We start from the raw sequence: 15,336 nt of genomic DNA, 5'->3' as shown, positions 1-15,336 counted from the left end.
CGAAAAACCCAGGATCGTGGGGACTTACAGTGAATATGCTAGTACAGGCGTGGTCCCAGCCCCCAGTCCCAGGTCCCCCAGAAATCAGGGAAGGAGGGAGCGGTAAGAGCAGCAAAGGTGATGCCCACGCGCCCAGGGTCTGTGAAGGCCTGCAGAGGGGGGTGGAGTGGAGGCGGTGAGCTGAGCTGGGTGACAGGCCGGGGCAGAGGGCTGGACGAGGGGCCGGGGCCGGTGACAGGAAGCTAGACCAGGACACACATGGGAGACGGGGCCCAGAGTGCAGCAAAAGCCTTACTGGAGCCTAGGCCGGGCTCCAAAGGGAGGGGCCGGAGGGCTTCAGGGCAATGCTAGGAGAGCTGGGATGGAATCAGGCAGAGGGAGGTAGCAGAAGGCGGGAAGGGGAGAGGGCTGTGCAGGAAGCCCTCTTCTGAGAAAGGAGATAGTTTAAGAAGCTGGGCTTGAGGAAGGGGTCTGAAGCATATACAGGCTGGTGGAGATGGTGGAAATGAAGGCTTGTAGGGAGATCTGTGACCCCATGAAAAGTGAGACTCCAGGCTCACTGGAGGGGTGAGGGTGGGAGACAGGCAGGTGGACCTGGGCATGTTTGCATGAGACCAGCATGGAGGGAGCAGGAGAGGCAGGAGAAGCTACCGTGGCGGCTTGGAGTTGCTGATGAGAGAAGCCCGGCTACCTGGTGTGGTCCAGGAAGGTCTCAAGGGTAGCACCGAGGGGGCCGCTGGGCTTTTCCTGCAGAGAAAGACCAAGACACGGAAGCCATTACCAGGGTGGACCAGGCCAGGGAGGAGGAAAGGGCAGCTAAAAGGACAGGAGGAAAGACAAGGGGTGAATTCGCAGTGGGTGAGAGAATGGGGTGCAGGCAGCGGAGCAGACGGGGTGGGAGTGGGGATTAGCGAGTAGGCTCTGGGAGGGGCTGCAGCTGCGACCTCACCAGCTCGGGTAGGGCAGCAGGAGAGCGGAGCCCAGGAGTCACAGCTGCTTCCGAACAGAGAGGCTGGGGAGGAAAGGGTGGCAAAAGACTGAGCCACATCCTGGCTGCCCCCTGTCCCTGGCACACTGTCAAACAAACCATGATCCCTGCAAGGGTGGACAAGCGGGCTGGTGCAGGACCTGTCCCACCAGGGGCCAGAAACCGGTTACCTGCAGGCCAAACCAAGGAGAGGTCAAAGACCAAGGGCAAGCTGGACACCAGAGGCGCACGCCTGTAATCCTAGCTCCTAAGGAGGCTGAGATCTGAGGATTGCAGTTCAAAGCCAGTCTGGGCAGAAAAGTTCATGAGATTCATCTCCAATTAAACACCCAAAAGCCAGAAGGAGAGCTGTGGCTCAAGTGGAAGAGCTCTAGTCTTGAGCAAAAACTCAGGGACAGTGGCCAGGTCCCAAGACTAAGCCCCAGAATTGGCATGCATGGCGGCATACATGCGCACACACCACACACACACACACACACACACACACACACACACACACACGACCAAAGACAGCCCCTTCCCATTCATTCACCATCTGAGGTAGAAGAAAAACACCAAAAGCAATACAACTTATTGTGCTGCCTTTAATTACGAAAGATGTAAAATGATGTATTATAAAACTCGGAAGCTACTTTATACAAGTTCCAATCTTTAAATATTGTTTAGCAAGGGGCCCTGGGAGTTGGGACACTGGCGGGAAGTCTGTTAGCTTTTGTGACGGTCCCATCTGAGAAGCGACAGAATTGCACCCTGAACCACCTGTGCAGAAATCAGAAGGGCCATCAAGAGTCAGCAAGGGAAGTGAGTTCCAATCCAAGGACGGATTGGAGCTCCCTGCAGAGCAGCTCAGGGCATATGCAGCAGATCTGGGATTTCATGTGAGAGGAGGCAAGGAGGTAAAGGATGCCCCCCTCCAAGAGGAAGATGATGACGATGACGACGGTGTCCTAACACCCTACGTCCTGAAACCCACGCCATGGGAAAAGGAAAACTGGAGACAGGGTTTTAGTTCTATGCGGTTTAACTGCCAGTAACTGAATGTAGTCTGACCGATGTCTGGCTACAAAAGTTAGGTATTGGACACAGTGTTTGGAAGCTGAGGACCGAGACAGCTTGGTCAGAGCAGCAGCTGGTGCGGCTCACAGGGCGCGCTCTGCGGGGTGGCTGTCCAGACGGGTGGGCGGTGTCACCCGTTCAGACGGATGGGCCCAAGGACACCGCCTTCTCCCGCCCCCACCTGCAGACCCCCAACAGGCAGTGGTCCTGACACAATCGTCTCCAGACTAAGGCACTATGTAAAGGCGGGCTATGCTGGGACACCTTTACTTCAAAAACAGAACTATGCCAGCACCATTCCCTGCCTGAATGGCAGGCTGCAATTTCAAGGGGGCCTGTGACCCAGGAGTTGGCTTCCCATGGCACTCTGGGGCGCTGGATGGTATTATAGCCCCCCCAGGCCCTTTCCCTTTAGACCATCACCCACTCCCCGTGAGCTCTCCAGCACGGAGCTCCGCAGGCCTCGCGGGGAATGGTTGATTTCCTAATCCAACAGGAGAGCTGGGGGCAAACAGGAATGCCTGGGTTCCAGAGGGGGTGGCTGGAAGGGAAACGGAGGCCTGTGGGGAGGACGGGGCTGTGGCCGTGGCGGGCTCCAGAGGCCAGGCCCGGGTGTGGCAGCTTCCTCCCACATGGCCCTGAAGCCGGAGCAAGGCCAAGGGGTCTCCCCGGGGAAGGGCAGCAGCCATCCAGGCAAAGGTTCCAGCTTCTCCCCCTCCCTTCAGTATGCTCCCCACCTTCTCCTCTGCCTTCCACACCTGCTCCTCCCCGTGGTGTCCAGTGGGTGTCGCTATGTCTCCTGCTCCTCAGCGGGGGATCTGCTCAAGTTAGCTTATGGCTAAGGTCCACTATCCACTATCGAATCGTGTACCATCAACTTCCTCAACCTCAAAGCAGGAACCTCTGCTATTTAGAGCAAAACAGGGATCTGGGAAGAGCTTTGAGGTGCAGGCCTTGCTGTGCCTTCAGAAGACAACTTCCACTGCCTGCGGCAGCACAGCGGGAGAGCGGCGCCTGGGACGGCGCCCGGTGTTAGAAGTGACTGGCCCCGTGTGACAGGGGAGCGGCAGGGAAGGGTCAGCTACGGGTCAGACAGCCTGGCAGCACAGCAGGTCCCTTCACCCATCTGTTCCTTCATGCGCTCACGCACGCACGAGTGCATCCACCAGGCAGTGGCACAGCGCTTGGTCTGGGCCAGGCACTTGTTAGGGGCCAGGGGCTTGGCGAGGAGGCGGCGTAGCCCCTGCACGCCGGGGGCTTCCAGGCCAACGCCCCAGCTCAGAGACACCACTCTGTGGAGACCAGGGGCGCTCAGCTCTTGGGTCTGGCAGGACCCCCAGCAGCTCCCTCCCGCTGTGGCGGGGGGCAGGAAGGAGAAGATGCGTGCTTCTCTGGTTTGTGTGAGACACCTTCAGCCTCCTCTTCGTTCTCAGCCTTCAAGGAGCACCATGCTTTTCAGGCTTGTCTGCTCCTGCGGGGCTGTTTTCAGTGACTGAGCGAAGTCTTGCTTTCCTCCTGTTCAAAGGACAAGTGTATGGAAGCAGCAGCAGAGGGATTACAAACTGGGAGGAAGCAAGGAAGCCCTCGGCCTGCCTGGCTTGAGCCTGTCCCTGGACAGGCCAGGCGTCCTGTGTTTACTGAAGGCTGTGAGGGGCCATGGCTGGGGCTGGCCCGTGGGCGCCATGGTTAAGGCATCATGGTGTCGGGGTACCAGTGCTCGAAGACAAGCCTCCGTCCACAGCCTCCTCACCAGGCTGCACTTCAGTGGCTCTGAGCACCACGCAGCGCTGAAGAGGCCTCCGTGACCGGCATCTTGTGCGTCTGCACACCGGCCGGCCAGATGGCCGACAGGAAGGCAGAAGGGGCCGAGGGAGGCGCGCGCGGGCTCCCCGGAGCTCCCGAGCAGCCTGCCCGCCACAGGCCTGAGGCAGGACGGGGCCGAGTGTGGGACAGGTGACGGGTGCCTGAGATGGAGCCTGGGCTCAAAGCCTGGAGCCCGGGCTCGGGTCCTTCTGTGTGGAAATAACTAATGGCGGGATGTTTCCTGGCTCCGGTCTCTTCCCCTCTGCGTTGGCCGTTTCAAAACTTCCGTCCTGGCGCGTGTTGCTCACAGTCGGTCCGCTCGAAACGTGTCTTCCACGGAGGGGTCGAGCAGGCCCATGCTGGAGTCACTCAACATGCTGAGTCCATCCAGGCTCAGGGGCTCAATGTGGAGCTCCTCTTCCAATGGAAATGAAGTGTCCACGTTCAGGCTGACCTCAGGCATGCCTGCCAGAGCACTGCTGAGATCTTTGAACAGGCTGGTGCTGGAATCTTCTGAAAGGACAGAGTGATTAGGAGGTGTGAGCGTGGGGGCCTCAGGCTGCTGAGAACAGCCAGCGGCAATGCCTGCAGCCCGGGTGCTGTGTTCCGCCGGCCCGGAGCGCTGCAGCCAACCCCTGGCACACGGTGCTTGCCTGAATCAATATTGTTTTTCTTTTCAGTACTGGAGTTTGGGCTTCCTAGAGTACTAGGAAGGCACTCTACCACCTGAACCACACTCCCCAGACCTTTTGTGCTTTATTTTTTAGACAGGGCCTTACGTCTTTCCAAGGATGGTCTCGGGCTTCGATTCTCCTGTCTCTGCCTTCCCTAGCCGACATAACGGTGCATGCCAGTGTTCTCCTGCTCTCAGCCTCCTCAGCAGCTGGGATGGTAGGTATAAGCCTCATAACTGATACCTTCAAGCTTTGGGGCTTGAACTCAAGGTCTAGGCTCTGTCCCTGAGTCTCTCTGTGCTCAAGGTTAGTGTTCTACCACTTGAGCTACAGTGCCACTTCCAGGTTTTTCTGAAAACCTTATTGGAGGGCTGGGAAGGTGGCTCAGTGGTAGAGCGCTTGCCTTGCATGCCTGAGGCCCTGGGTTCGATTCCTCAGCACCACATAAGCAAAAAGAAAAAAGCCGGAAGTGGCTCTATGGCTCAAGTGGTAGAGCACTAGGCTTGAGCTGAAGAGTTGAGGGATAGCGCCCAGGCCCTGAGTTCAGGCCCCACAAGCGGACCCAAAATAAAAAAAAAGAAAAAAAAAGAAAAACTTAGGAGGTAAGAGTCTCAAGGACTTTCCTGCCCAGTCTGGCTTTGAACCCGTGATCCTCAGATCTCAGCCTCCTGAGGCGCTAGGAAGACAGGCGTGAGCCACTGGCGCCCGGCATGACTGACATTCTTCACAGTAGGTTCCAAAAGTTCCAACTTTTGCAGATTTTCTCCTTTGATATGATGGTTAAAAACCAAGACTAAAAACTCCAGAGGAGTTTTGACTGGCAGGCCCTCTTCCATCTCGTGGCTCCCAGAGCTGGGGGCCATGGCTCACATCTGTAATCCAAGCCACTTCAGAGGCTGAGATTGGGAGGCTAGCAGTTTGAGTCCAGCCTGAGCATACAGGTGAGATCCCTGCTCTCCTAAAAGCTGAGAGTGGTAGTGAGCACCTGTCATTCCGGCTACAGCGGGAAGAGAAAAACAGGACTGTGATTTAGGTGTGCACTTGAGCAGAAAGCAAGGTACTACTTCAAAAAGGCACCACTTTGTCTAACACTGTGTGTTGTTCAAAGGAACGTCATGGGAAATGGCCTCCCTCCTGAGTGGGGCCCTGAGGCGGGTGGTGCAGCCAGACTCACCCGTCAGGCCGGCATTGGGGAAGTCCCCGCAGCTGGAATACAGGTTTGGTCTCAGATGCATCGAGTCTTGTGGGTCTCGGGCGTCTTGCTGCAGGGACACCTGGAGGCACAGTGTCGTGTGTGAGGCGTGGGTCTGCTCCCGGGAGACGGGCCCTAGGCCCCCGGGAAGGCCAGACTCGGAGGCCACCCCCAGACCCCACGCTTCGGGGACCCCAGTGCGTCCTGCGGTGGTGATAGCAGGCGGATGTCCTGACAGAAGGTGGCCCTGGGTGAAGGAGGGGATCAGTGCGTGCAGCCTTCTCCGCCTCGCGAGGTGGGGGCCCTCAGAGGCTCGGGTGGTCACCGAGGGAGGGGTGGGCCCCTTTCCTCGCTGGTTTCTGGAAAAGGCGTGAGAGTTCTTGTTTGCTCTCCTCAGGCTGGTGCCACACTGAGAACGCCTCCATGAGCTGCTCCAGGCGCCTCGCCTCCAGCTCATCTTCCAAACCAGCCTCAAAGAAATGTCTCTGTGGGGCTGGGAAGGTGGCTCAGTGGGAGAGCGCTTGCCTTTCAGGCATGAGGCCCTGGGTTCCATTCCTCAGCACCACATAAGCAAAAAAGAAAAAAGCTGGAAGTGGCGCTGTGGCTCAAGTGGTAGAGGACTAGCCTTGAGCTGAAGAGCTGAGGGACAGCGCCCAGGCCCAGCGTTCAGGCCCCATGACGGAGACCCCCCCCCAAAATAAAAAAAGTCTCTGAGCCAGGTGCTGGCGGCTCACACCTGTCATCCTAGCTACTCAGGCTGAGGAACTTGGTTTGAAGCCCATCTGGGCAGAAAAGTCTGCAAGACTCTTATCTCCAATAAACTACTCAGAAAAAGCCAGAAGTGGAGCTGTGGCTCAACTGGCAGGGAGCTAACCTGAGAAAAAGAACCTCAGGGACATTGCCCAGGCCCTAAGTTCAAGACCCAGGAGTGGCAAAAAATGAAAAAAAAAAAAAAGGTAATAAAAATTTAGGCATTTCCATCACTTTCAGTCAAACATCGACTCTTGTCTAGACGGAAAAGGGCTCTGTGCAGCATGGTGAGTGAGCGTGGCGTGTGCAGAGGGGACGTGGAGCGTGGCTCAGCAGTCGAGCACCTCTGCGGCAGTGTGAGGCTCTGATCCCAGCACCGCACAAAAATTAAAAAGAAATGAAAAGCCCCAAAACCAGGGAGGCCAGGAGCCCTGCGCGGCTCCTCATGGTCTACGTGAGAATGTATTAAGTTCTGGGAACCACTCAACCTGCCTTTGCTCTTCAGTCTATCTTGAGCCTGAGCATACTAAATCTAGGAGTATTGAAAAGGGTCGGTGCTAGAAAGAAACAGCAAAACAAAACGAAGTAGCTGGCTGCAAATGGCTCAGGGAAGGACGCTCACCACCCCAGCAGTGCCAGCCTGGACCAAGCTGTCCCAGGAGGCCACACACCGCTGAACGCACCACAAGGCCTGCGGGCACAGCCCTGCCCTCCCCGAGCCCCAGCCCCTTCCAGTACTGACCGTGCTCCTGACCCACAGTCCTGCGAAGGCCTGGCCCTGAACAGGCACTGAGGCACAGAGCACGGAGACACTGGGAGGCGGGCAGCGGGCAATGGGTGTCTACACAGGGAACAGCCTCAATGGTGCAGTTTTATGGCAAGGAAGGGAAGGGCAGAGCCGGTTACACACCTGCTGAGGGAAGGCTGGGCCTGACCGGAGGGACTGTGGGTCAAAGCCTACGTCTGGGAAGAAGTTGGTCAAAGACGAGCCCTTCAGGGAAGAAGGAGATGACCATTTAGCTTGGAATTCTGAGCCACATAAGCCCTCCTCCTGACTAACGTCCCAGGAGGGGCTCACCTGGGATGGAAGGAGCTGGAAGGCCGTCTGTGGCAGGGCCTGCTGAGCAGAGGGATCCTGGGGACAAGGCTGCTGCAGGAGCGGCTGGGGCAGCTCCTGGGGCGTGGGGTAAGGAGGCGGGGGGGACACCTGGGCTTCTGTGGGCAGGAAGGAAAGCGGACTTCGCTCTGCGGACGCCATCTGTAACACAGCAACAGGGCCTCCAGGCTGTCACTAGAGAAGCCTGAGGCTTTTCTCACTGCTGGATGCCACGCCAGCCTGCACCCCCAAGCATCTCCAACCCACCGCCTCTGAAAGCGTTCCCCTTCAATAACCTTTCTGCTGTCTTAAAAAAAAAAACCCAAACAAGAACATAGCCGTTTTCCTCTCTATGTTCTCTGTGGAAATGATGGTTTGTTTGCATGTGAAGCCATGAACTCCTAGCGGGTATGGAAGACTGAAAAAGGCAGGAGCTGAGCAGCCTCCAAACCTGCACTAAAACAAGACACTAGAAGACTGAATAGCAATTTAATAAACCACACCAAAATAGCACAACCAACACTAAATGAGGACAGGGGATGGGAGCTGGCAGAGGTGATGTGACCTGCACCCCGGAATCTCTAAAGGGCTCTGGAGTGGCAACAGCAGGCAACATGGTGACTGGTCACAGCTGCGGGGGCCCTGGCCTCCCGGACAGCTGACTCCCGCCAGGAGATGGGAGCCTGGCCTCGGGGGAGAGGAAATGAAGTGAAGTAAGGCTCGCTGAGCCTAGAATAAGAGGCTTTCTACTAAACACCAAGGGCTTATGAGAATCTCAGAATCAGATCCTCACGCCTTTTTTTCCTGGTAGCCTTCAGCGAGTCAGGATGCAGGCATACCCCGGGCTCACGCAGATGTGTGTGCTTCATGGATCTGGGCACACAAGTAGAGAGAAAACTAATTTAGGGCAGGAGAGGTTTCCCAAGGGAAGGCACACTCAGCAAGCCAAGTACACCACTGCCAGTCGCTTGCCAGAGTCCTGCTCTGCAATATGAATGGAGACCAAAGACCACAGGGAATGCCTGACCAGACAGGGCCCACGCTGGACACAGGAAACACAGATCACGCGGGCAGGAGTAACCATGAGGAAATATACTTATCATAATGTTTAGGTTATTTTAAAAATCCTTAAGCCAGGCGGCTGTGGCTCACGCCTGTCATCCTAACTACTCAGCAGGCTGAGATCTAAGGATTGCAGTTCAAAGCCAGCCCAGGCAGGAAAGTTCATGAGACTCTTATTTCCAGTCAACCATCAGAAAACCTGAAGTGGCACTGTGGGTTAAGTGGTAGAGTGCTAGCCTTGAGCCGAAGAGCTGAGGAACAGCGCCCAGGCCCAGAGCTCAAGCCCCATGACCGACAAAAAATAAAAAATAAAAAAAAGTTATACAATTCCTCCCCTCCCCCCTAAAGGCAAGCTGCACGGTCAGTTGCCCGGGCAGTGATGGGAGAGTGACTAATGAGATCTGACCCCCTCCCACCATCCTAGGCCAGTACTCATTACGTGACTAGTGGTTAACGATGTTATAATATACCTAGGGTGTGACCGATAGATTAAAAATATATTCACAGGGGCTGGGCTGGGAAGGTGGCTCAGTGGTAGAGCGCTTGCCTTGCCTGAGGCCCTGGGTTCGATTCCTCAGCACCACATAAGCAAAAAGAAAAAAGCCAGATGTGGCACAGTGGCTCAAGTGGTAGAGCGCTAGCCTTGAGCTGAAGAGCTGAGGGACAGCGCCCAGGCCCAGAGTTCAAGCCCCACGACCAGACCAAACAATAAATAAATTAATTAAAAAATATATATATTCACAGATGATTATGGTAAGGAGAACTACCTTTAAGTGTTTAGAATAAAAACATAAGTTAAAACTGTACTTTCAACTTCGGTAATTCAGGAATAGGTATGTGGCTTGGACATGCGTCCCTCTTCCCTACCTTCCATCTTTCCCCTGGGGGGCTGGAGTGGACTTGCTGGGCAGGCCCCTCTACCATGTGAGCCACACCTCCAGCCCGTTTTGCTTTAGTGATTTTTTTCAGGCAAGGCCCGGCGTGTGTATGTGCTAGTGTGTGCTAGTGTGTGTGTGTGTGTGTGTGTGTGTGTTTTGTAAGGGGGACAGGAGGGCCTTACACTGTGATCCTCCTAATCTCTGCCTAAATAGACTTCTTTTAATCCTTTTATAGAGCTATAATCCTCGTGATAGTATGTCATGAACAATAGAAGTATTGCTTCTCAAATCTACTGTGGTAATTAGGCAAGAGAGCTAATGGACTATCAAAGCTTTGGAAAGGTACTATGCTTTTTGTTTTTTGGCTCTCTGCTGTGGCTTAATGTGTATAGAGTCAACAGGTAATTCTCCACACAAGTTTTGAAATTGTGACCTAGTTTCCTTCACTATCTTAGACAAATCTGCACTGTGTTCTCCATGTCCTACACTTGCAAACTGTTCAATATTTGCGTAGGAGTAGTAAACCCAGCAAGTCTGCCCGTAGACAATCAATCCTTTCTGTATCCTCACGCTCTCTTCTCTCACATCAGCTGTAAGGGAATGACTCCGCCAGCCACCGCCACATGTGCTGTAGCAACGGACCGAATCCAAAATAACCCCAAAAAAGGAAAGGCCAGCTGGGTTCTGCCTCAGCCTCTTCGCCCCTTTGGTTACCTGGGAGGTGGGGTGCGGGTTCAGCGGGCTGGTCGAAGAGAGCTGCCTGCTGAAACCTGGGTGCGCCTCGGGGCGGGGGGAGAGCGTGAGGGGGCTGACGGGGGGCTGCCGGCGCCGAGAGGGGCCGCTCAGGTTTGTGGTGGGAAGAGATGGGTTGCTAAGGGAAAAGAGACGGAGCGAGGGGTGGAGAGAGGAGGCACTGGCGACCGAGCTCTGCGCGTGGCTGCTCAGGGGCGAGGACGGGGCCATCTTGCTGAGCGTGGCCTGGATGGAAGGGTTACTCCGAGAACTCTGGAGACCTGGAAGACACCACGTTCACAAGTTACCTCTGTAGTTTCAGTCGCAACCTCTTGTTTTCCAAAGAGTAAGAAAACTTCTATCCTCATATGGGATGACAATATATGTGTGCAAAGAGCTTCTCTCTTACTCCAAGTGTCTCAGGTGTGTCAGTGACACAGAGAAGAGGAGCCACAGCGAGAGAGAAGATGCCAAGCAGCCGGCACGAGCAAGTGACAGTTACTGTCTCCCAGAGGGACTAGAGTATGTAAGAAAGGGCCGCACTGTACACTAGGCGACAGTCCTCAGCTCCACTGTTGGGAAAGGGGCCTAGCGCAGCAGAGCCCTCCACACACCTGTCCCAGGCTCGCTGCCCGAGTCGTCTGCTGCCTTTAAACAGCCTCAGTCAGAGCTGTGGCTCTCACACAGCCTTTAAATACCCTCAGCACTCAGAAAGTCCGAGGGGGGGCCGTGAGCCCTGCTCAAGTCCCACGTCAGGGTTCCTCTCTCTTTTCAACTCCTGTATTCCAACTCAGGGGAAAGGAAGGTTTGGCTGCTCCTTTATCTTCTGCATGGAGGAGACCGCTCTGGACAGGCATTTCCATAGCACAGGCTGCTGGGAAGAAGCTCTATGGAGCTGGGGACCCCGCCCCATGCCTGGCTGGATCCTGGCCCTCGGCACGAGGCCTGGCCTAGAGCAGACTCACGGGGGCAGCACTGCTGCCTCTGTGTGGACTTTGGCTTGCAACAGCCAGATTGCAAGTCCAAAGTGTCCGTCTTGTGCCAGCGGGGGAGGGACACAGCTGTGTGCGCGTGCGCTACATTCTGACAAAACATGAAGCCTCGTGGACACCGGGGCCCGCGTGGTCTTCACCGCAGGGGGACGGGGGAAGGCCTCTCGAGGGCAGGGGCTACTCACCGGGGGAGCTCCGTATCCCCAGGTGGGTCATCGCGGCTGGGAGGCTCCCCACGCTGCTCCCCACGCTCATGCCGCCAAAGAGGTGGTCACTGGTGTCCAGGGAGGCGGGCAGAGGCGCCGAGTAGTGGAGGTTGGTGAGGTCGGGCAGCGACCCCCCAGTGTTCAGGGTCCCCAGAAACGGGGAGAGGCCTACGTTTTGACCATTGTGTGGGAAAACACTGAAAGAAAGCAAGGCAACCATCACCTTCCACAGTGCGTTTAGTCTTCGGGCAATAGTCACACATGACACTTCTTTCTTTCTCTGTTTTGTTTCTTTTTGTGCTGGTATTGGGGCTTGAACTCAAGGCCTTGGTGCTGTCCCTTAGAGCTTTTCCACTCAAGGCTAGCTCCAATCTGGCCTTTTCTGGTTAAATGGCGTTTTCCTCCCAGACTAGCTTTGAATTGCAGTCCTCAGCAGACCCCAGCCTCCTGAGTAGCTAGCATTACAGGAGTGAATATTTTTCTTATCAAAGAGAGACTATCTCTCCCTTGACTGAGAATATGAGTGGCTGGCTTAGTTACTCCAAAATGCAACCTCCCTACCTATAAATTAGACCTGACTGTATAGTAACAATTTCAAGATCAGATTAGGTTATAGATAAAAAGTACTTTGCCAATTATAAGCCATTATATAAACAGTGAGGCACTACTTTGTATTTACATTTATATTTAGACAGTTCTTTGGTGGGTTTCTAAATCTACTATCTTGGCCCATAGGTCCTGTAAAATGTGAACTTGTACTGGGTCAGATCACGCAAGGCTCTCATTTTCTTTTTCTAAAGAAAAAAATTTCTTAGTGGTCCTGGGGTTTGAATCCAGGACCTCATACTTCTAGGCAAGAGCTTCACCACTTGAGCCATGCTCCCAGTCCTTTTAAAAGTCCTATTTTCTTTAAAAAAATTTTTTTTTTTTTGCTGGTCGTAGGGCTTGAACTCTGGGCCTGAGCGCTGTCCCTCAGCTCTTCAGCTCAAGGCAAGTGCTCTACCACTTGAGCTACAGCACCACGTCCAGTTTTCTAGTGGTTTATTGGAGATAAGAGTTTCATGGAATTTTCTGCCCAAGCTGGCTTTGAACCGCGATCCTCAGATCTCAGCCTCCTGAGTAGCTAGGATTAGAGGCGTGAGCTACCGGCGCCCAGCTTTTTAAAAAAATCTGGGGGCTGGGAAGGTGGCTCAGTGGTAGAGCGCTTGCCTTGCATGTATGAGGCCCTGGGTTCGATTCCTCAGCACCACATAAGCAAAAAGAAAAAAGCCGGAAGTGGCGCTGTGGCTCAAGTGGTGGAGCGCTAGCCTTGAGCTAAAGAGCTGAGAGACAGCACCCAGGCCCAGAATTCAAGCACCACGACCGGCAAAAAAATAAATAAATAAATAAATAATAAAAAAATCTGTAAGTAATTGTACAAAAGAAAAAAAAAGGACATTTCCTGTCAGGAGAAACTTGGGCAGAAAACTGTTACTTACTTGCTGCCTCCGACATCACAGGATCGAGGGCGCCCTGACAAGGACTGAACCTGGAAAGAGAAAAATAAAGCCGGGAGACCAAATCAACGTTCAGGAAAGGTCTTGCAGGACATCTTGGAGCTGCAGTCGGTGCAGGAGAGACCACGTATGCCAGCAGTCGGTGCAGAAGAGACCACCACCAGCCAATAAATCTGACTAAGCTTTTTAAATCCTTAAGCTTCCAGCCATAAGGGCTAAAATATATGTGTGTGTATATACATACGTACATTTGTACACACATATACACAAATACAATACGTGGTACAGAGGTTTGAACTCAGGGTCCTCAATTTAAGCATTCTACCACTTAAGTCACACCTCAAACCCTTTGTTCTTTGAGACTGAGTCTTACTCTATAGTAAAGCTGGCCTCAAACACAATGCTCCTGCCTTGGCAGGAGCTCTTGGATTATAGAAGTGCACCATCACACTCACTCTTTTTAAGTTTGATGCCTTTTGTTTATATCCTAAAAAATGATTTCCCTCAAAAATGTCAGTGTTCTACATATATTGCTTTTAAACACACATTCTTTTTTCAATTGACCTGAGAGGAAAAGAAGAAATAGAAAAGCAAAACAAGGCAGAGAAAGAGGAAACAAGCCGGGCGCTGGTGGCTCATGCCTGTAATCCTAGCTACTCAGGAGGCTGAGATCTGAGGATTGTGGTTCGAGGCCAGCCTGGGCAGGAAAGACTATGAGACTCCTATCTCCAATAAACCACCAGAAAACTGGAAGTGGCGCTGTGGCTCAAGTGGTAGAGTGCTAGCCTTGAGCTGGAGAGCTGAGGGACAGTGCCCAGGCCCAGAGTTCAAGCCCCACAACTGACAAAAAAAAAAAAAAAGAAAGAAAGAAAGAAAAAAGAAAGAGGAAACAAATGTCAAAGAAAATAAATTAATCAACCAGAATATAAGCTTGAGTGGGGAGAATACACATCCCCAAGAGCCGGGGGAGCTGAAATGCTATTCCAAATGGAGCAGCCCAAGAGCAGGACAGCCTGACACTCCATCTCAACCAACGGATGAGTGCAGGGGCACGTGCCTGTCATCCCAGCTATGGGACAAGCACAAATACGAGGACTGCTGTCCAGGCCAGCCCAGGCACAAAGCAAACCCTATTACAAAATAACCAATGCAGCCAGGCGCTAGCTACTCAGAGGACTGAGATCTGGAGCATAAGAGGTCTGCAAATTCCAAGAGTCTTCATCTACAATTAACCAGTAGAAAATCTAGGCCAGAGGTATGCCTCAAATGGTATAGCACCAGCCAGGCAAGCAAGTTGAGGGAGCACAACACACTGGGTTCAAACCCTAGCACTGCAAATAATAGTAATAATAATAATAGTAAGTGATGATGATGATGATGATGACGGAACAGCGCAAAAAGGAATGGGGTATGGGTGTGGCTCACGTGATGGCGCATCTGCCTAACAAGCACAAGGCCCAAACTTCAAACCTCACTGCAACCAAAACCAAAATAAGCCCAAACCACCAAAAAACCCAGTGGTTCTGCCACGCTCCCGATGATGCGGGCACGGCTCAGGGCCGCTCACCCACCTCCTTGGTCTCCCACAGCTGCTTCGGCAGTGGCTTCGGAACTGTTAACAGATTGTCTTCTTTCAAAGGACCAGGGAAAGACGCCACTAGAGGAGAAAAAGCAGCATTCATTGCATCAGAAGGCAGCCATCCCACCTTTGGGCAAATGATCTTGGCTAAAAAAAAAAAAGGTTCCTAAGCTGGGCACTGGTGGCTCACGCCTGAAATCCTAGCTACTCAGGAGGCTGAGATCTGAGGATCGAGGTTCAAAGCCAGCCCGGGCAGGAGAGACCGTGAGACTCCTATCTCCAATAAACCACCAGAAAACCGGAAGTGGCGCTGTAGCTCAAGTGGTAGAGCGCTCGCCTTGAGCTGAAGAGCTGAGGGACAGCGCCCAGGCCCAGAGTTCAAGCCCCACGACCGACAGAAAAAAAAAAAAAAGGCTCCTTTAGCTAACATCTGTGGCGGTGTGGTGGGGGAAGCGGGGCAGCGCCCAGGCTGCAGAGTGAGTCAGACACGGCCTCCACCTCGATGAGGATGACACACAAACAACATCTCCAACAGACAAAGCACCAGAAGCCAAGAGCGCACGGGTACACTGCAGCCACAGCGCAGAGCAGCACCAACCGCAGGGAGGCTCTGGAGCTGGAGGCTCAGGACCCCCTTCGCTGACAGAAAGCGCACCCCTAGAGTGGAGGACATGCAGCGGCTTAGAGGCACACCTGGGCAGCGGCCAGGCAGACCAGCTCTTCCGCTGTGTGCGAGTGAGGCAACGGGAACTGGCTGGAGCAGCGAGGAAGGCTAGGTCGAGTGGGGGGCCCTGCAGGCTGGGGAGGGGGGGAGGAGGATGAAGGAAGTGGG

General features: G+C 53.9%; 1 protein-coding gene across 2 annotated transcripts in view; it reads right to left on the bottom strand.

Moving 5' to 3' along the window:
• Nucleotides 1-1,552: 1,552 nt before the first annotated feature.
• Nucleotides 1,553-15,336, bottom strand: part of Crtc3 (CREB regulated transcription coactivator 3) — a 71,259-nt gene continuing 57,475 nt past the window's right edge. The window contains exons 8-15 of one of the 2 annotated variants that reach the window (XM_042670462.1): nt 14,497-14,582; nt 12,908-12,957; nt 11,409-11,626; nt 10,214-10,512; nt 7,542-7,721; nt 7,374-7,454; nt 5,696-5,795; nt 1,553-4,360 (exon numbers count right to left, since the gene is read on the bottom strand). In XM_042670462.1, the coding sequence (XP_042526396.1) occupies nt 4,152-4,360; nt 5,696-5,795; nt 7,374-7,454; nt 7,542-7,721; nt 10,214-10,512; nt 11,409-11,626; nt 12,908-12,957; nt 14,497-14,582 (1,223 nt within the window). In that variant the 3' untranslated portion in view covers nt 1,553-4,151. The remainder of the gene's footprint in view (nt 4,361-5,695; nt 5,796-7,373; nt 7,455-7,541; nt 7,722-10,213; nt 10,513-11,408; nt 11,627-12,907; nt 12,958-14,496; nt 14,583-15,336) is intronic. The other variant, XM_042670463.1, reaches the window with a different exon arrangement.

The sequence above is a fragment of the Dipodomys spectabilis genome, unplaced genomic scaffold (genome assembly GCF_019054845.1).
Source record: "Dipodomys spectabilis isolate Male_0828 unplaced genomic scaffold, ASM1905484v1 ptg000552l, whole genome shotgun sequence".
NCBI classification, from domain to species: Eukaryota; Metazoa; Chordata; class Mammalia; order Rodentia; family Heteromyidae; genus Dipodomys; species Dipodomys spectabilis.
Note: the sequence above shows the minus strand (reverse complement) of the source record. Positions and strands in the feature narration are given on the sequence as shown.